This window comes from Fringilla coelebs (assembly GCF_963513975.1).
Source record: "Fringilla coelebs genome assembly, chromosome: 11".
Taxonomy (NCBI): domain Eukaryota; kingdom Metazoa; phylum Chordata; class Aves; order Passeriformes; family Fringillidae; genus Fringilla; species Fringilla coelebs.
This window is the reverse complement of record NC_140037.1, coordinates 5,894,235-5,915,513: the sequence shown is the minus strand read 5'-3', so window position 1 is coordinate 5,915,513 and position 21,279 is coordinate 5,894,235. Positions and strand designations below refer to the sequence as shown.

General features: G+C 50.9%; 1 protein-coding gene across 4 annotated transcripts in view; it reads right to left on the bottom strand.

Annotated features, from left to right (window-relative positions):
* Window positions 1-204: 204 nt before the first annotated feature.
* Window positions 205-21,279, bottom strand: part of ARHGEF9 (Cdc42 guanine nucleotide exchange factor 9) — a 206,685-nt gene continuing 185,610 nt past the window's right edge. For 2 of the 4 annotated variants that reach the window (XM_084213198.1, XM_084213201.1), the window contains 3 exons: window positions 20,246-20,489; window positions 19,534-19,602; window positions 205-614 (listed from right to left, as the gene is read on the bottom strand). In XM_084213198.1, the coding sequence (XP_084069324.1) occupies window positions 415-614; window positions 19,534-19,602; window positions 20,246-20,489 (513 nt within the window). In that variant the 3' untranslated portion in view covers window positions 205-414. Of the gene's footprint in view, window positions 615-5,807; window positions 9,667-19,533; window positions 19,603-20,245; window positions 20,490-21,279 lie in introns of those variants that run through there. The other 2 variants (XM_084213200.1, XM_084213199.1) reach the window with 2 other exon arrangements.

Below are 21,279 nucleotides of genomic sequence, written 5' to 3'. Positions count from 1 at the left end.
GCAGGGATGGCAGAATCCAAGCACCCATTTCCCCTTGCCAGGGAAGTGTCGTTACCCCCCTGCTCCACAAACCCACCTGGGACCCCCACCCAGCCAGGGATGTCTTTCAGGGAGCCCTTGGAGGCTGAAAGCACTCAGCTGTGAGCAGGCAGCACAATCCAACTCTTTAATGGTGCATCCAGACAGGAGGAACAGGACCTGGCAGCATGGGAACGCCGGCCTGGGCCAACATTTCTGCTTCTCTCCATCCTTCTCCTTCTGCCCCAGCTGCCCAGGCATTGCCCAGCCAGGGCACAGCAGCCGGGGAGGGGCTGGGGTACAAACCTGGGGTGCCACAGTCGCCTGTCCCAGCAGCAGCAGGTGCCTCCAGCAGGAGATGCAGCAGAGCAGGCACGCTGGGGCTCTGGGAGCTGCTCAGTCCTTGGGCAAGGGCAGCAATCCCTGCTGGGCACAGCCAGAGGCCGTGGCCCCCCTGGCTCCCAGCAGTTCTGGGTATTTATTGTATGAGCTCCTATTCTCCTTTCCTGGTCCAAAGATTCGGGATTTCCTCTGAATTGCGTGAAACCACCGCAGCAGCAGGGCTGGCCAGGGACTCCTCTCGTGCTGCCCTGGATCTGTGGGGGAGTGAAACTTTGAGGAAAGCAGAGTGATGGTCACATATTCCCTGAAAAAGCTGTGGGACAAGGCTTTGTTAAGGCAGGAGGGGACATCTCCCCTCGGAGCTGCAGGGGGAGTGTGGCCTTTACCCCCCTTTACCCGTCAGCAATGTGCCTTTTCATGAAAAGCCAGGAGAATCAGAGAGTCAGGACAAAGCCCAGTGCTGAGCAGGGAAAAGCCAAAACCCCTCCCTGTTCTCTGAGCACACAGCCCCACCCTGGTAATGAACCCCCCGTGGGGGTGGGAGGCACCTGGGCACTGTCCCAGGCGTTTGTGTCACCTGGGTGTCCCCTGGGGATGCCAGAGCCCTCTGCAGCTGGCCACGGCCACCAACACAGGGCTGGGCTCCAGACAGGGCAAAAAATAAATCACAAGTCAACTCAAATAAATCACAGAATACAAACAGTCTGGTTTAGGACAGATAAGGCAGCAAGTGACAGAGATTTTGACAATTGCACTATCAGTGCAATTTGCTTGTCTTGTCCTTTGCTGATTTAGGGCCGTGTAAAAACCAGGCTCTGTAAAAAGCACCCACTTTCCTGTCACCTGAGCTTTGTGCTGTCAGGCTGCTCTTTTTTTTTGGCACAGAAAAAGCACAGTTTGGCTGCTGAGGAGTTAAACCAGAGCAAATGGCACTTTGCTTTCTCCATCTTCCAAACAGAGCACAGAGGACTTGTGTGATGGCTCAAATGTGTGGCAAGCAATTCCACTCCAAGATGTGCTGCCATTCCTCAGACTCAAATCTCCCTGCACAGGAATGACTGATGAAGGAAAAGCTGTCAAATGTCCAGGTCAGCAGCACCAGATTGATTTTGAACCAGCCTGGGCAGAGCAGCTCAGCAGAGCTCTGCCCAGACCATTCATCTGGAGAGGCCAGGCTGGAGGAACAGCAGTGACAAAGGACTTTGTGACACAGCAGCAGGGACTGACTCCTGTAAATGACTTCTTTGTTCAAACCTGCTGCTCCCCTCACATTGCTGCAGTGCTCAGGGTATCAACCCAGCCTCTGTAAAACCAGACTTAAAGACTGCTGTCTTTAGGATGAGGCACCTCTTAAGTCCCAAACCACTTCCACCCAGGGCAGACCACACTGTGGGCAAGGGCCAGCTGCTTTTTGATCTCCTCTGACCTTGCAGAGGTTTGAATGCACATCCACACCCTCTGAGGATTTACTGAATGAAAGCTGTACAGCTTTTGTAAAGGTGAGCTCAGAAGAGAAGCAAATACACCAACAGATCCTGTAATTGCTTCTCTGGATGAAAAACAGAGAAGGAAACTTCTCTTCTGAAGTTAACTCCACTGGCTCCAGGGCTGGCCATGAAGGCAGCCCTGAGTGTCTTGGAGCTGATTCTCAGAGGTCCTTTACAAGTGAATTTAGTGCCAGGATTTGTGGTGGAAAAACCAGATCCTGGCAAAAATGTGTCTCTGTTCCAGCTGTGAAAGAGGAACAAAGCCAGAGAGGCTCTAGGTGTGTGTTAGGGATCTGTGTGTGTGCAGAGTGTTGTGTGTCCAGAGCTCTGTTTGTCCAGGACCTGTGTCCAGCCCTGTGTGTGTCCAGCTCTGTGTCCATCCTCTTGTGTGTCCCCAGCTGTGTCCAGCCCTGTGTCCCCAGCTCTGTGTCCAGCCCCTTCTGTGTCCCAGCTCTGCGTCCAGTCCTGTGTGTGTCCCCAGCTCTGTGTCCAGCTCTGTGTCCCCAGCTCTGTGTCCATCCCCTTGTGTGTCCCAGCTCTGTGTCCAGCCCTGTGTGTGTCCAGCTCTGTGTCCATCCTCTTGTGTGTCCCCAGCTCTGTGTCCATCCCCTTGTATGTCCCAGCTCTGGGTCCAGCCCTGTGTCCCCAGCTCTGTGTTCCCCCTCCTCTCCCCCCAGTGTCATTCCCAGCTCCCCCCAGCTGGGAGCAGTGACAGCCAGCAGTGTCACAGTGTCACAGCAGTGTCACAGTGTCACAGGTGACAGGTGCCCCAGACCAGGCACTGCTTGCAGCACTGGTGATTTCTTTATGAGACACGTGTTCCTGCAAGGGGGGGCACCTTTACCACGTTCTCCTGAATGGAAAATAAATCCTCCCCAGTGCTGCCTGTCTTGTTTTGTTGGTATCAGGAGAAGAGGAAAGTGCTCTGTGTCCTCAGACGACACACAGGCCACCCTGGCTTTGGACAGGGAGGGGCTGGAAGGAAATTTGGGGATGTGCCCTGAGGGGCTCTTGAAACGGGGAAAACTTCTGAGCCATTTCCAGCCAGGGAAAGGGCTGAGCACAGAGATCTGTCAAACCTCCAAGAGGTGACAAACTCCTGTGGCTCTGACAGGAGAAGGTGCAAATCTTCACCAGGATGAATTTTGCCTGGAGAGAGCTGGAAGAAAAAAGGATGTGAACATTAAAAGCATTTCAGAAATACCTTCTGTCTCTTTCCCGTAGCAAAGGTGGGAGGTGCAGACACATAAAGACAGTTTTAAAATTTGTACCTGCAGCTTTGGGGATTATATTTGTATTTAACAGCTCCTGTCCTTCCTTAGAAGCTGACTGTGGAACCCTTGGTGGACAGGGCTTGGAAACACTCTGAAAATGCCACTTATTCCCATTCCATCTCCCCAGCACATGCAATTTCAGTTTTCCTTATAAACCAGCACAGATGGTGCATTACATGCTTTGGGATGCTGCCCTGCTGCTGCACTTAGTGCAGAACCCAGTGCTGCTTCTTAGCTCCAGAGTAAGAAGGAAATGGATTGTTTGGGGTGGATTTGGGTGCGTAATCCCTGCAGCATCACTCAGATTGAAAATCTCATTCCTTAAAAAGCAAAAGCTGCTCTGTAACACCACAGACACACAAGGGGATAACCCAGAGCTGGTTTGGCCATAGAGCCCTTCCCAAATTCTCACAAACACATCACTCACTCCAGGAGGAGCCAGGCCCACCCTGCCCCTGGCTGTTCCCAGCTCTACACAAGTTCCTGCGCTCCAGGTGAGGCACAGACACACCCGGGGCTGTCCCCCTGCAACACACCCCAGCCTCCCCACAAGAGAAGAGGGGTCGAAATGGGTTTCTTTAGTTTTGCTTTTTGTTTTATGCAAGCAAACTTCGGAGTAGCTGAATGCTGGCTGGCTGGAAAAGCTGAAACCAAACAGATCACACGGAATTTGGCCATCAGCTACAGGCGGCAGCAGCGTTCCCGGCCGTGGAGAGGCAAACCGGGCTGGGAGCGGGCTGGGAGCGGGCTGAGGGCTGGGAGCGGGCTGGGAGCGGGCTGAGGGCTGGGAGCGGGCTGGGAGCGGGCTGAGGGCTGGGAGCGGGCTGAGGGCTGGGAGCGGGCTGAAGGCTGGGAGCGGGCTGAGGGCTGGGAAGGGCTGAGGGCTGGGAACGGGCTGAGGGCTGGGAAGGGCTGAGGGCTGGGAACGGGCTGAGGGCTGGGAAGGGCTGGGAGCGGGCTGGGAAGGGCTGGGAGCGGGCTGGGAGCGGGCTGAGGGCTGGGAGCGGGCTGCAGGGCTGGGAAGGGCTCCTCTGGAGCCTCGGAGGTGCTCCCGTGCCGGAGCACACCCAGAGCCGGGTGCCTGCGCTCCTGCTCTGGTGCCCTGCCCGTCCATCCCCAGCGGGTCCGGCGCTCCCGTCCTTCCCCACAGCTCCTGCTCAAACCTGCGGAGCGCGGACTCTGCTGGCCGGCCCCACAGCGGGGTGGCAGCACAGGGGCTCTCCGAGGGCAGGGCAGGCGTGACACGGAGCCGCAGTCTGGGTGTGCTGGCCCTGCTGTTCCCTCCTCCGCCCAGGTAGACCCAGAGGGAAACAGCATCCCTGCGAGAGGCGACCCCAGCACAGCCCCAGCGTCCTCTCCACTGCAAGCAAGGCAAGCAAGAGACAAAAGCTCGGCTGGGGGCGGTGCTGAAGCAGGAGGCAGATGTGAAGCTGGGATGTTCGAGGTCTGGGCGAGGCTGCTGCTGAAGCTGCTCAAAGCGCGGCTCCGCAGGAGCCTTGGCCGGCTTTGCCTCTCTCCTCCCTCATTCTCTCAGAGCAGAGTTTCCTTGGGCTGCGTGGGGTTTTACTGCCCTGACTGCTTCCCTCACCCGTGCGGGATGTGTGATAGAGCCCTGGGCACTCCTCTCCCCGGCAGGGAGCCCAGGGCAGAGCGGGACGGGAGGAAAGCCCTCCCTGAAGAAGGAGCGATCTGGCCGGGATTGTTTCCAGCACCCGGGCCCTGGGCCTGAGGCACAACGAGCACCGCTCCCAACCCCCTTCTCCTGGTTATAATCGCATTTTTAGGCTGTCTAGAAATACACACCTCACCTGCCTTACCTGGGAAATGCCACTGGGGTTGCAGAGAGCACCTGGCTTTTCAGGGATAAACCCCGTTCCTTGTCCCGGGACAGGACCCTCTGCATCAAGGCCGGGTGTGGCCGGGCTCCCTCCCCTCAGAACCCACCCTGCTCTGTTCCACAGGCTCCGAGCTGCTCCTGGGCTGCCCACAGCACACCTGGAATGCTGACAGCACTCCTGGGATGCTGACAGCACACCTGGGATGCTCACAGCACACCTGGGATGCTGACAGCACTCCTGAGATGCTGACAGCACACCTGGGATGCCCACAGCACACCTGGGATGCTGACAGCACTCCTGGGATGCTGACAGCACTCCTGGGATGCTCACAGCTGCTCACAGCACATCTGGGATGCTGACAGCACACCTGGGCTGCTGACAGCACACCTGGAATGCTGACAGCACACCTGGGCTGCTGACAGCACACCTGGGCTGCTGACAGCACACCTGGGATGCTCACAGCTGCTCACAGCACACCTGGGCTGCACACAGCACTCCAGGGATGCTCACAGCACACCTGGGCTGCCCACAGCTGCTCGCAGCCCTCCTGGATGTCTGTCTGTCCCCTGGGGGCTGGGCAAAGCAGGGACAGAACGGATTTAAGCCCGTGTTTGATCCGAGCTGCACTCCGAGCAGCCCCTGCCGGGGGTTCTGTCCTCATCAATTCCCTCGGTTCAGAGGGAGGGCACAGAGCAAGGGCAGGGGGTTTTTCCAGGACAATGCTACTTTTTGGTGGCACACGGCTGTCTCGGTGGCCACCAGAGCTCAGCCCACCCATGCTCAGCCTTGGGAGAAGGGTGACCCCACTCTGAGGAAAATGATTTAAAATGCCTTCAGATGCCTTTTCACTTCTTTTTATTTAATTCCATAAATATTTTCATAAGGCTCAGTGTCTTTACAACACTTTTTTAAACACTTTTTTTGTTTTATACACACAACTTTGACACTTGTTTGACAGGGTCAAACAGTCCAATATAAACAAAATAATAAAACTGGCAAGTGCGGATCAGCTGGGTTACCAAAATCCTTTTTTTCTTTTTTTTTTTCTTTTTTTGCTCTTACTGTTAAAACCCCAAAAGCACTAAAATATCAGTATTTGGCTTCAAACTAGAATTTTAAAAACCTTTTTTTTTTTTTTTTTAAATTCTCTGCTACAAGTCCCTGTCGTCATAGTGCCTTTAAGCTCCTACAGACTCTTCTTTTCTTCTTAAGGAAAAATAAGCTTGGTGATGCCATGCAGAACTTACAATAGCTACTAAATATACATGTTCCCTGAAATGTAGCTGCAATGAAAAGATGACAGAGCATAAAGAGAACAAAACCAGAAACCCAAAGCACCACAGTGTACTATCAATAACATTGCAATGGACGGCTGGTGCCCATCCAGAAACTGAAACAAATTTCAAATATATTTCTCTATGTAGTATTTTCTATTTACAACTGTTAGATGCACCTAGGTTGGTTCTTGTTTGACTTTTTGGAGAGGGTGGGGAGGCGAAAGTCTTGAATTTAGATCCTCTGTTCTAGTGTCTAGGTTAAGGGTAATGCATGTCATTTACCTAGGGAAGAGGGTTTCTTTTTTATTTTTTTTTTATATATATATATATATATAGATTCAGCCAGAGAAATACCGTAAACATGTAAGTTTGTTACAACTCTCTTGTTTCTGCATATGGAATGGGAAGTGGGTTCCTCCTGTCTGGCATTGGAATGAAAAGTCTGTACCAGATGCTCAGTCAAGTCACCCCCGTCTGCATGGGCGCTGCTCCCAGCGCTGTCACACACACGCTCCAGCCCTGCTCCCTGCTGGGACAGCCACAGCAGGTGCTCAAGTGGGACCCAGTGCTGGTTCTTCTTTGTGCCAATGCTCCATCTCCTGCAGCACCTTGGCAATTTATGGAGGGGAAGAGCTTTCTTGAAGGCCCGAGAGCCAAGCCCCTCGTCCCTGCGGCCGCTGTGCCAGCGCCAGCGCGAGCGGCGCTGCCCGGGCGGGCTTCCCACTTAACAAAGAAGCTGCGAGTCCAACAAGTGGCCTTGTCAGATCTTGATTTATGATGCAAATAATGGTGTGGCGGTGGTGTTTCTTTTTCCTAGTGCTGAATACTTAGGAAGCATCTTCTCATAAAAATTATGGATGTCTCATTCTCACTCTCTGAGGCACAAAACAGTAAATGAACAGGCTTAACTAATGTGCTTGTTACTTGGTTGGTTGTTTTTTTTTTTTTTTTCCCCTAAGCAATTAAAAAGGCAAAAGGAGTAAGTGAAATTTTCATCATGTTGACAACATTTTGGAATCTCTTTCTTTCTCTCTCTCTCTCTCTGCCTCTCTCCAGCCATTCAGAAATAGTAAAACATTTCAGTTAACTGACGAGAACCCATCTCATGCACTGCTTTAAATACCCACTCTGTTAAAGAAACAAAACAATATTTGCTATGTATCCCACATTAAAATCTAGCCATAAAAATGCAAAGATACAAAAGAGCATAAAAATAATTTCGGATATAAAATTGGGTTGCTTCCTATTTGGGATTCCTGGTGTTTGCCGGCTGCCTGTCACAGAGGGGCCACTCCTCCTCTCCAAAACACTAATCTGGCTTTGCTGGTTATTGATAGTTTCTAGATTATTCAAAAGTATAAGAGAGATTATTTTTGGATTTAAATAAAAATAATGCCACCCTTGTGACATGCCCTGAAAATAAAACAGGCTCCATGGAAACAATGAAATCACACTCTCTGCTCTTCCCATTCACTTGGATTTCTTGGGGGCAAAAAAAAAAAAAACAAACCCAACAAAAAAACCTGTATCTCCACGCTTTTTGTCCTGGGGTGCTTATGTGGTGGATCAGATTCCAAAGAAAATGACAAATACCCTGATCAATCACTTCATCCCACATTTTCAAAGGAGCTTGCAGAATAGCTCTGCAAAGATTTCAAGTTCATCTTCTAAATCTGGTTAAACAGTCTCATTTGCCCTAGGAAAAAAAAATCCTCCTCACGAAAATGGTCTGTTTTACAAGCTTAACCATAAGCTCCTGCACTTACAAACAAATGTACTTAAGGCTGAAATTGTAGGAAGGGTCTTTAAAAATAGAGCTGTGAATCTCCAGAGGGAGAAAAAGAGAGAGAAAGAGACCTGGAGGCTTGGGCTGGTCCATCGGCACAGACCCACTGTGCTGACCCCTCCAGGGGACACAGATGGGCCTGACTGGACCAGCACCAGCTGGGACTGGGCACAGAAGCACGGCCACACTGCCCAGGCACACCCACAGCTGCTGCAAGGAGCTCTCAGCTCCTCTGCAGCTCGGGTTCAACCTCAGGTGGGTACTCCCAGGGCTGGGGCGAGGATCCTTCCGCTAAGGGGCAGAGCTTGGGGGGACCCGGCATGGGGTGAGCACTGAGAGCAGCCACGGGCCTCACTTTTGGGGTCACTGCTCCTGCAAATGGCAATTAGTGCTTCGTTAGGTGCTGCTGTGCAGGCTGAGTGTGGCCAAAGGATGGGACCTTAGTTCCTGAAGACAGAAAACTGGCCGCTTGTCGGAGCCTTGGAGCCAATTTTCCTCTCTGCAATGGAGGCATGAAGCCATTGGATTTAAGCTTTTATCTTTGCATGGAAAACAAAGATAGGAGTGGGCTTTTCAAGTGTCTCAGCTTGAAAAGAAAATAAATCAAAGTTAAGCCCACAGAAACAAAGCAAAAAGAAGAAAAGCCTCTGATTCTCTTTTCTCCGTCTTACTCTCAGTGTGAACAAATCACACCGAATTGAGAAAAAGAAAAGTGCTTAAAAAAACGCAAAAGATGAACTGAGGAAAACCCATCCCTCACTTCCTAAATAGCTGCTTGCCCTTCTGCTGGGTTTCACCTGCCCACAGAGAACAGTTAAAGCCAGAGAAATACTGCACAGCAGAGCGGGAGCACAGGGAGCACATCCAGACAGGCACGAGTCAGACCGGGGGATGCAGGACGGGGACAGCGCCCCGGGCTGGGGACCGGGGACAGCCAGGGAGGGACAGAGAGGGAGGGACAGGGAGCAGAGACCTCCCAGCACTCCAAAAAACAAACAACACCCCCCCATAAATAAAATCAAAGAAAATATACACCAATGTAGTCCATGAGGAAGTTCCATGACGGAGTCACACAAGCGAGAAAGCATTCTGGGATGCCAATGACGACTCGGATGGGAATGAAGGAAAACAGGAAAAAAAAACCAACAAAAAGAGATGTCCGACCAATGGAGTAAAATAAAATAAAACAGGTCACATGGTTAGAAATCATTGGTGCTTCCTAGTATCTAGTAGCAGATTACTTCCCAAAAACAACAAAAAAAAGTTTTTGGTCCTTCTATATATATACATATATGTATATATATTATTATTTTTAAAATGTGTGTATACATATATATATGTATATATATTTAGTTGCAACAGTGCTTCTCCGAAAAAAGGTCCATCTATAAATATAATTTTATTTATTTTTATTTTTTAAATTTTAGTTCTTTTAAGTTAAAATTCTCCATCTCTCTAGGTATTATTTTTTGAATGGTGTTAACCTGCTGAAGTTTTGCCAGAATGGTGCCTGGCTGCGTCTGGGTTCGGTGAACTCGAAGACCTGGGACTGGGATATGCCATCTGTCACCATGTATTGTCCCTGATTTAATGGATCCTGGGGTGGTGGGTAGGCTGGAGGAACCGACTTGGAGTAGCTCACACCTGCATCGATGATTGGGGGGAAAAAGAAACAGATCAGTCAAAGAGCAATCGGGTCAATAGTCGTTCTTCGTCATGCTACTGCTCCTTATCACTCCTTATCGCTCCTTATCACTCCTCATCGCTCCTTATCACTCCTTAACTGGTCCCACACGCCAGGACGTGCCAGGCCTGGCCAATCTCCGATCTCGGTGCCTGCCTGACCTCTCGGCTCTGAGGCTGCCTCCCTAAGCCAAAGCTCCAAGGCTGGGACAGGATCCATTACTTTTGTTGGGCAGAGCTCTGCCCGCCCTCATGGAAAAGTCCTGTGTGAGGCAGAAGAGCCGGGCCAGGCCCTGCCCCACGAGGCCAACTGATCCTGCTCCCATTTAACAACTCCTGTTCCGAGCTCCTGCTCACCCTCCCTCCCAGCTCTCCCTGGAGAACGGCCTTGCCCCGACATGCCCCGCTGACCAGCCCCGAGCACGACCCCGAGCACCACCCCGCTCCGGTTCCCGCACAGAACGGAGCAGAGCTGCTGTGGAAGAAGCCCTACCCTGCAAGGATGCACCGACACAGAGGGCAACTCGTTCTTTAGAACAGTTTAGGACTTTTCCATAGGGTTTGTTCTCAATTCCCCAGTCTGGTTTCAGCCCAAAAGCAGCTGCACACAACGCAGAAAAGGCTGATTCTGCTCAATCCAAACTGGGAGCAATGGATGGACTGGCAAGGCTACGCTTTTAGGGTTGAGATGTTCAATTTCCACACAGGTGAGGCACAGCTCCTGTGCAGGAACGGGGAGAGGGGATGCTGCCCTTACAGCTTTCCCATGGAATGAGGGGGCTTCAGCATCCTGTTGTAGAGGATGGTGAGTAAAGGGTGACTGAAGTGGAACACAAGGAATGTGTGTCACCACCAAAGCGCAGCCTACGGGGCACAGTGACACAGCCTGGATGTCCTTCCCCACAAAGACAACCCCTCCTTCAGCCTCGGGGCAGCGGGGCCAGCTGGAAACCATGACTCCAGGAAGGAGAGAGGAGCAGGGCTGTGGAGCAGCTTGCTGTAAGCTCTGGCCATCTCTGGATCATGGAGAACTGCTCTTCCTTCTGCAGGAGGGGGCCGTCGCCTCCCCGGGCTTTAACCACAGCAGCGAGGCCACTGTCCCCAAGCAGCTCAGTGTCCTCATCTGGACAGCGGGATGGCATCCCCCACCTACCTCACAGGAGGGTTGTGAAGCTAAATTAATTAATGTTTGTAAAACACTTTGAGATCCTCGGCTGGGAAGGTGCTGGAGAAGGCAAAATACGGTGATTAGCGCCCAGGTACCAGAGCAAGGTGTGCACAGCAATGCGGCTCCTACCACACACAGACACACCAGCGCTGGCCGGGCACGGACGGCGGCACACGACGGGCACTGACACACAGGGAAAGCCTCACGAGGGCACCCACAGAGCTCACCACACAGCTGGGCCAGGTGCTGCTGGGCAGGCAGGGCCTCTCTGGGCTAGGAGCTAAGGCCCCCGTGTCTTTAGGGAAGAGAATGGATTCGCTTCTCCCTGCTATGGAATTCACCGATGGAGGGTGAAAATGCTCAAAGGGTTCAGACCAAACGGAGATGTCTTGAGTACATCTAACTGATTTCTCCTTCTTTACTGTCTTTTGTGCAGCTCTCTGTCCACTGTAGAGAATAACCAAGATCATTCCTCACAGTGGGCAAAAACCGCTCTGCGATTCACACTCATTAACCTTTACTGAATTCATCACAATTAGCAGTTCAAACTTACTTGGAAAGGCCGACCTGGAGATGTTCTGCATCTGTACCTGTATGCGGGAATAGTTACTCATCAAGGACTTCTCTACTCTGTCTTCCCAAGTCCTGTCTGCCAGCTGCAGAGCTGAGGGCAGCCCCAGAGCTGTGCTGGGGTCACACCTGGGCAGAGGCAGCTGCAGGAAACCTGACACAAATTCTGCACCACCCTCCTTGGTACAGAACTCCAAGGAATAGTTTGAATTGCAACCACTGTGTGACTGAAACGCACAAGGGCAGGGCACTGAGCTCCTCTCTGCCCACCTCTCACCATCCCTTCTCCTGGCACTGTCCTGCTCCAGGCTGGCCAGTGTGTGGCCAGTGAGACCAACTGCAGAGGACAAACTCCAGCCCTGAGCCCATCCAGGAGAGTCAACCTTCTCCTGGAGGCCAATTTTCCCAGCAGAGACTGGTAAGGGATTTTAGGATCTGTGGGACTGTTAGGATCTGTTACAGGTCCCTTACATGGCTAGAGTTGGGAAATAAATCTGCTTTGGCTCTCAGACTGACCACAAATTACCTCAAACAGCCCTTGTGCCACTAAAATTGCTCATGTTCTGCAACAGCAGAGCTGTCAATTTAAAGCTGCTACTGGGGGGGAACACGGAAATTGTTTTTAGCTTTGGAAGTCCTTGAAGCCACCTTGCTTTAGTGACATGGCCCCATGGCTTTGGCATCCTGTGGCTGGGCCTGTAAACCAGTTTGAGGAGGGTCAACTAATGTATTTTAATGATGATACAAAATGCTAGGAAGTCTCCTGGATCAGCAAAATGCTGTGCACTTGGAAAGCTGAAGAAGTAGAAAAAGGACAGTCTGGCTGATGTCCACTGACAGTGATGGAGTTACTGCAAGGAATGGAACCCATACTCTGTCTTTTCCAGAAGGGAAAAGGGCAGACTCCCCTGGCCAGATCACTTCTAAACCCCATTCAGTTCTTTCCCAAAACTCCTGAAAAATGTCTGTCCTTGCTTAAAACACACCCATGCACAGCCTGCCCCCTCCCTCAGGAAAGCAGCTCTTCACACAGGTGAATGTGTGGCCCTGTGATCTGAGCTACTGGCATCAACATCTGGGCTGGAGGAATGCCAAAAGCTCCTGGCTGGTTCTACTGGCATAAGCAGCTGAAGGTTTCACATTTCTCTTGTTCCTCCAATGGCCTGAAGGATCAAACCTGTGGATCTCAAGGACATGCACCCTCGCCGTGTGTGGGACATGCACATACAACCACTGTGCTCTGGTCATTCCTTGTGGAACTGTGAGACAGCACTTTGCCATAGCCTCAGGTGCCCCAAGAATGACTTCTCTAGTTTTTTTGGACACACCCACGTTCTGGAAAACAGAAACTGGGAGGGCAAGTAATGTGCACATCTTCGAATCCTAAGAAAAAGCAATTCTGGGAAATGTCTGGCAGGCAGGTATTTTTCTGTTCTGCTCTGAAATGGTTTGTTCCCTCATCAGAACTTGGGGCCATCGTGCAAAATTGTCTCTTGAGGGACATTTTTTTAATATGCAAAGCCATAACTCCACTGCAATTCACCAGAAAGAAATGGGCAAAGCTCTTTTCCAAGGCAATTTTGGGCAGCGTGGCGAGCGGAATTCAAAGCACAAAGGGAAGAATCAGTGGGTAAGGAACGATTTCCAGGCACAGCGGCCAACTCCACCCCACGGGCAGAGCTGGAGCTCCTTCTGCTGGTTTGTGCCTCATTCTGCAGCGCGGCTGCAGCTGCACGGAGGGATCGCTCACAGGGCGGGGCTGGGAGAGCTGCTCACGAGAACAAGAAAATTCCCAGATTCATAATTTGGCTAGACAAAACTGGTGAGAGATGCTGTGCTGTCACTTGAAATCATGTCTTTTTATAGCACCAGGCAACGTCACTTGGAGCCTTTTGGATTTCTCAGCTCAGAAGGAAACAATTAAAAAGATTTAAAACTGTCTCGTTTTTCCCTTCTAGGTTGGGGGGATTTTTGGTTTTTTTTCCAAAGTGCCTCTTCTCTTTGAGGTTACAACACGACTTGAGCAGCACGTGAAGCATGCTGGTAACCCACAGGCAATCCACAGGGACTCGTGCAGACAGATCATCCAGCAGGACAATGCCCCTCCCCGGGCTCACACGACACAGACACAGAGAACACGCACATCTCCTCCACACAACCATGGAAACTTGCCTTACACGCTCTTTACTCCGTCCTCCACCTAGATTTCAGCTTATCCTTTCATCAGCAGCTGTTTCCCAGGCTTTGCCCCCACCCTGCTGTCCAGTCCCATGCTGCTCATGAGCCAGAGCTGGGGAGGGGACAGTGACATCGCCACCCCTGCTGGCAGTTCTGCCCTGGCCAGTGCTGCCTAAGGACCCTTCCAGCTCCCTCAGAGCTCAACAGCAACTTGCATCTTCCAGGAAACGCTCAAAAACCCCACAAATTCAGTTTCCTCCTGAATGCCGTACTCCACACGCGGGGAAGCCACGGACACACCTCCAGAGCACTAATTGTTGTATGTATAATTAAACTAAAATGTTAATTACTCCTGTCACAGCAACGGGTTTAAGTTAAAGAAAAGAGCAGGACTGGCTGGGTGGATCAAGCCCTTTGCCCTCTTCAGCACATTTCAACAGAGGATCTCAAAGCACTGCCCACCACTGCCTGGGCCACGTGCAGGGCTGGCAAAGGACGATGTGTCTGGAGCTGGCTGTCCCCAAGGTGAGGATGGAGCTGGGAACAGGAACCCTCTGCCTCCGCAGGCAGTCCTGACCAGCTGGATTTCCTCCTTTACACCTCCCTGCTGAATCACCCAACTCTCACTTTGCTGTACTTGCCCAAGTCCAGAGGAATTTCAGTGGTGCCCAGCTCTTCACACAGCCAGTATTTCTCTCCAGGCCCTGCCATTCCCAAGGATGGTGAACATGCCTTAGCTCCCTTTTCTAACCATGAGCCTCCCTTCTCAGTTCAGGAGGGAGAGGGCTGGCTGCAGTTTGAGAAATGCAGGAGGAAACAGTCATCTCATGTCCTGATGTTCCCCAGACAACCACAACATCTACCTACACACGCTGAGCTAACCCGACCTTCTGGAGTCTATTTATCAAGTCTGCTGCTGCAGCCTGATGTCATTATAGCAGCCATTAAGATAATGATTCCTCGTGTGATAAGAAAAGCTAATCGAGGCAAGATGGAATAAATGATACTGGGGCTTTATCCATCAGAGCTGGGTGAAAACCAATTCCTGCCATCCTGTGTTTGTACAGCCTGCCTCTCCTCCAGGCTGATCACACAGCTCACTCCGTGGGTTTCCTGATAGGAAAGGATCAGTTCGCACCTGGAATGCTGCTGCAGCTTCTGGAGAGCAGCTTCTTCCTAAAGCCCTTCACCAATTCAAGGTGCAGGAGTATCTGGGCTCACAGACTTATCCCAGTGGGAATTTCAACACCTCATTGATGTCAATACCTTGGCTCTTCCCACGAGGGCCATTAACACCTCACCAAAAACTGCCCCGGGGGATTTGCTCAGCAAATGTCACCAGTACCATCCTCAGAGACCACCCAGACAAGGATTTATTCCTCATTTGCCTTTGCTGGTAGATCTGACTGGTTCCTGGGGGAGGCTGAGGAATCCAGCTGGACTCCAGATGCCATCAGTGGGATGGTGCTCATGGACCCAGAGCACTGGTAGGGTCTGGATTTTACAAGAAATAGGGTAAACTCTGAGATTGCCCTGAATCTGTGGGGAAATACCACGGGACAACACGATCAGCTCCATTCCTTCACCTCCTGTACTGTAAAAATAGGGAAGTGACCCTGATTATCCGAAAATGCAAATGCCCCTCTTTGTTTTCAAGCAGTTGGGCTGGGTTGCTCGGGCTCTTGCAATCCCCCGAGGCTGTGCCTACACGTGTGAATCGATGGGGAAACAAGGCAGGGCCACGTCAATCTCTCAGCAAGGAAGATACAATAAAATGGGATTAAACAGCCGAGAGAAGCACGGGAGGGACCCTGGTCAGCCCTGCTGGGGGAGAAGTGCAGAAGTGTGGGAAGTCAGAGAAGCTGTTGCATGTCTGGGTCAGGGTTTTTATGACATAGCTGGCTGTGAGCTCTAGTGATCAGAAAGGAATAAATTAACAGGAAAATCCAGTGATTCAGAGGGGTTTGGTGACAGGCCAAGGCAGCTCATGCTGGCTGATGGTTTAACCCCTGCTGGCTTTGCACGGCTGAGTGTTCACGGGCAGGTTTAGTGGCAGCATCTCAGGTGATGCTGACTGAATCTCTGCTTACCTCATCCCAAAGACCTGTCAGGGCTGAAGGCATCTCCTGGGGGAAGGGTGCACAGGGCAGGGAGAGGAGCTGGCTGCAGCGTGGGCCTCAAGAGCTCTCCTGAGGTGGGACACACCCCCAGCTCACATTAAGGTCACTTATTTACATCTCAACAGACATTTCCTTTTCCAGAAGTGGGCAACGGTGCTTTAAGAATGGAATCTCCTTCCTGGAAGGACCTCTAATTCCCTGACACCACTGGCTGGCAGCTGCTAGGATATGAACCATTATCCCTTCTGTGGACAGGCTGTCCTGAAAGTGGCCAGATGTGGACAGAGCTGGGGATCAGAGAGGCAACTGAGTGCTCCTGCAGGCTGCAAACACCAACCCCTGGAGGGGGGATCACAAGTGGCCAGGGAACAGAGGCCCCTCATGGAGAGGCACTCCATGAGCTTCTGCTTTCAGATGCTCAGAAATGGAAAAATGACCCTGGATTAACCTTTGTCTACATTAGGAAAGGACTGGAGATCCACAAGGGATCCATTCTCCAGGCAGTTTCCCACCTTTAGGCAGTGACAAGCACTGGCAGAAGAGGCCAGTGCCACCCTTGTGCTGCCCTGTCCCTCAGTGGGAGCCAGGCTCTGCACAGAACCTGCCCTCCTCCCTGGCTGCACTCTGCCAAGGGCTGCAGGGAGGGGCTTTGGCTGTTTTTCTAAGACAAAACAAATCAATTTCTCCAGCTACTTCACTATTTCTGGGAGACACCAGACTGAATTCTGTTCCCAGTTCCCACACTGCCACTGAAGGGCGGAACCAAGAGGCAAAACCTTGAACAATCAATGCAAAAGCAGCAACCAGCCTTTCTCTCTGTCACTGAGGTGCAGAGCCAGCACCACCCATCCCCTGGATGTCTAATGGACTTCAACAAGGCCAAGAATTGGTTTAATGCTGTCTTAAGGCACCTGGTCTAATATTGTTATGTCCTGCCCAATCCAATAAGGAGTGCAAATCCTGGGATGCTGCCCATCATTAAGTGGGTCTGGCAGGGAGCCTGGCCCTGCACACATTGCTGGGCACACCTGGGAGCCACGAGGGGGCTGCAGCCCCACACAGCAACCTCAGCTGGGCATCAAACACCTCTCAAAAGGCTCAGAGAGTGTTCTCACTTAATCACCTGGATAAAGGTCCTGGTTGTTTGAAAAGCAGAGTTTTAAGGTTTCTTCTGCTGCTCTCAGCTGCTCTCCCCCTCTCCTGCTGCAGCCAGCAGAGTTTAAATGCCTCCTTCTCAAACACATGCCAGCCATCTCCAGAGCAATACTTCTGGGAGGTGTGGTACAACAGTGCATGAAATAAGCAGCAGTTTATACTATTTGAAAAATGTTTTTCTGCTTCACCTCTAACAAAGTTGATTCCATTTTCCATTTCACCTCCTTCACGGCTTTTCTCTCTTCCTTAAGTGTTCTGTGACAGGGGAATTACCATGGTTTCCCATTTAAGAGGTGCAGGGAACAAGTGAGATAATCTAGGAACAAGTCTGTTATAGGCATCCTGTGACACAGGAGCTGGGCTGGCAGCACCTCGAGCTGCTGAGCTCTCAAGCCCTGCTGCAGACATGAGACCATCCTGCATTTAAATAAATAAATACTTCTATTGAATACAGTGACCTTTTCCTCCTTCTGAAGGGCTTCCCTGCTTTTCAGGTGTATCTGATGCTCCAAGAGCAGCTCCAAGCCCCTTCCCAAGGTGCTGCAGGAGGGCAGAGGCAGCAGCAGCCCCTGGCACAGGCACACCTGCAGCCCCAAGCGCTGCCAAGGTCTTGGCACAATAAAACATTGTCACTAACTGTAAAATGCATAGGGCAAGATTTAAAAAATCAGTCACCAAAAGCCAGCTCTCAGGAGTTTCCTCCTACCTCCCTCTTCTGAGCAGTGGCAGCAGCTCCCTGCTCTGGCAGCCTCGTGCCTCTCGTTGGGTCTTGGGCACAAGAGGACAAACCACAGAGTAACAAAACTAAGAGTTCTCAGAGTCAATATTTAATTTAATCAACCTGAGACTGGGCTATGATCACCACAGTGCAGGGCAAAGCATACAGAGCTACCATTTTCATGACCCTATTTGTTTTTCTTCAGATTTCACGTCCTAAAACCAACGAGGCTGTGCTTAATTCAGGGCTGGGGTGTGACTGAACTTCTGTCTGGCTCGAGGACTTAATCCCATAAAAAGAACTGCCAGTGCCACAGCCTAAGCTCGTTCTTCACTACAGAAATGCTGACTGCTGTTTTAGGAGCTAATGAATTTCATAGTCCGAGAAGCCCAAGATAACAACCCCTCCTTTTTCATCTCAGAGAGAAAGAGAGAGAAAGACAAAGAGAGCAGACAGAGAGCAATTGCTGTGTAAGACACAAGTCCTGTCAGGCAGATTGTATTTGTCAGGATGCAAGTCCAGTAATTTACGTGGGAATACTGGCAGGCATGCTCAGGCACCTCCCAACTCTGTCACTTACTGGCTGAACAGTACAATTATTAATTAATACCTCTATTAATTAATAATATAATGAACTGAACAGCAGCGATAACTGAACCTGGTTTTGTCACGGCAGTCATGCAAGTCAGGCTCTCCCATGGCGCAGCTCCACGAGCCCTGTGGATGCTCCCGTGCTGAGGGACAGACATGCAGGTGCTGAGGGGCTGTGACAGGGGCATGGGGACACTGTGAGGCACCTGGGCCTGCTCTGGGTGTGCACACTCTGAGCTTAGAACATCTGGCCAGGAGAGTTTTTAGAGAACATCTCAGGAGACAACAGAAGAAGTTAGTAGAGAGGAGAAGACTGATGACAATGGAGAGACACAGCAAACCAAGGAGTTCACAGCTGGCCTGGCAAACCACTCCTGGACCAGCAAAGCCAGTAGACAACACACAGGTGAGGCAGAAAGCAAAGAGCTCCTTCAGTTTCTGCAAAACCCCCCAAAACATCTGCACAGAGCGGGGACCAACCTGCCTGCACCTGACCTGAGCCAAGCCTTGAGGAGCTCTCTCAAAACCCACTTGTAGGCCTACTTGTGCTATGATACTTTGGTAACAAATCAATACATCCAAGACTGTGTGAAGCTTTGGAGAACTTGAGGAATGAGCTCTCTGACCTTCCCTCTGTGTTGAGTATTTCAAAACCTGTAGCTGCAAGAGTTATTGCAAGAGAGAATTAAGGCTGGCTTTGGCCAGTTGAGGCTCTGCCTAACACCAGGCAGGGCACTGCTCAGCTGGCTGCAGCCTGCCTGGCTGGGAAAATGAATCTGACATTCCAGAGGTACAATGTCTTTACTAAAATTCTTTATTTCCTAGAGTTGATGCTACTGTGCTGTCTTAAAAAAGTTACAGGCAGCCCCAGGAAACAAGAGTGTCCCTTTCCTTTCCAGCAGCAGGAAAGGGGTACTCCCTCCCCAGTTCCAGCATTTTAGCTTTTTTTTTTTTTTTTTTTTTTTTTTTTGCTAATGGGAGACTTTGGGAATTAGCAGAACCTCTACACACCTCCGCACTCACTCCCATTTCAGCCTGAGATAAACAACTGAGATAGATTTCTGCCCCCAGGGACAGCTTCTGGACATCAGACTGGAGACACGAGATCAAATTCATCTCTGGTGCAGTTCCACTGGCTTTCAACCACCTTCGACCAGAGATTAATTTGGCCCACAGATACATTAAGGAAGGATACAAAGCACAAACGGTATTTGATATAAAAAGAGAAGGGAGGGCAAGTTGAGGGGATGCTGGATCCCAGCCCAGCAGGATTCAGCCCAGCCCGCTCCACCCTCACATCACCAGGCACAGAGCGTGTTGCCGGTTACCTTTTTGCTTACTGACTTTCTTTACTGTCATTGCCGCTTGCCGCTTTTGATTCTCAGAAATTTCAAAGCCTGGAAAAGGGAACACGGCAAACACAATTCAGAAGGTTGCTCACCAAGCTTCACTTCCTTTTAGGGAGGGGGATGCTCTGCACTGTTTGCAAACACAGAATGCTCTGGGTGCTCTACTAAAAAGCAACTCCTCCTTGGCCTCCTTCTAATCTCACTTGTGCAGGGGCTGGATGAAAAGTTAAGATTAGAGACATTTTTATTTATATAGTGTCATAAATATGCCCAGTGCTTTAGAGCTGAGCAACAAACTGAGCCTGGACTGACACTGATCACAGTCAGTTTAGGGGCTGGTGCAAGGGAAGGGCTGCCACTGACTTTGCTGCCTCCCTCTGCATGAAACGTCCCTAACCAGAGCAGGAGGATGCAGCCAGGAGACCCTGAGGTGGATGGCCAAAGACTTCCCTCTCCCACACACCCACAGAGCTCCAGGCTTGACCTATGGGCAGAATTTGTTTATTGAGGGCCGAAAAGAACAGTAACTGAGCTGGAAGAGACCTATTTATGACTAGGAGAGCAACCAAGGACATTTCAACAAGGTTGAACTGTAATTCTACCACAAAGAAAATATGCGCTCCTCCACACATTGGGGCTGAATTTAACACTACCAACAACCTCCTTCCAGATTCATTTCCACGTTCCTCACCTATCTTTTCATCTTCTTTTACCATCTTCCTTTCTTCTCTGAAAGCTCTAAGCCATCGTAACTTCTCCTCCAGTTTCTTGGCAAAGAATAAGTGCATTTCCTCAGTCTCCTTGTTATGCAGTTTGAAGGCATTCTTCATGCTGACATTGAAGTCATCATCTCTCCCATCTTCTATATCCACCACTTCATATTTATCCATGTCTATGCGCCCTTTGTAATACAGGATATCCCTTCGGATCAGATCCTGCACAGGGAAAAGGAGACAGGGACCATGGTGAGATCTCATGGAGAGCCTGAGCTCAGCAGGGAATTCCTGGGAGAGCTGAGGAAGAGAAAGAAATGATGGTGAAACCTGGTCAGGTCCTTCAGTTCCTGGGAGAGCTGAGGGGGAGAAAGAAATGGTGGTGAAACCTGGTCAGATTCTTCAATTCCTGTAAATCTGAAGGAGAGAAAGAAATGATGGCGAAACCTGGTCAGATCCTTTAGTTCCTGGGAGAGCTAAGGAAAAGAAAGAAATGATGGTGAAACCTGGTCAGATCCTTTAGTTCCTGGGAGAGCTGAGGGAGAGAGAGAAGGGATGGTGAGACCCTTCCAGCCTCGCCTCTGTGAACAAACCTCTTGTTGGCCAAAGAGGGCAGACCATAGGCAGAGACGAACAAAACACACATCCCTGAGCTGCAAAATTCAGTTTGTAGGCACAAAGAAATAAATGCCTCTGAGTAGGTGCCATGTTCCAGCATTTCCATGTGGGAGTTTCTGCTCCCCAGGGTGAGAAATGTGAAGCCCAGGCGTGGCAGGGGCCCGGCAGGCTGTGCACACACCTGGAGCCATCCCTGCTCTGGCAGCACAGTCCAGATCTGTTTTCCACAGGCATTCCCACTCCAGGAGGAACTGTAAAACACTTTGAGATCCTCCATCTCCTTGGGGCCCATCTCCCATTTACACAGTGGTGAGAAACCACCCTGATTCCCAGCTCAAAGCACTCCTAACCTACCTCTGGTCTCATCCCATCCTGGATTTAACCTCTTGATCCA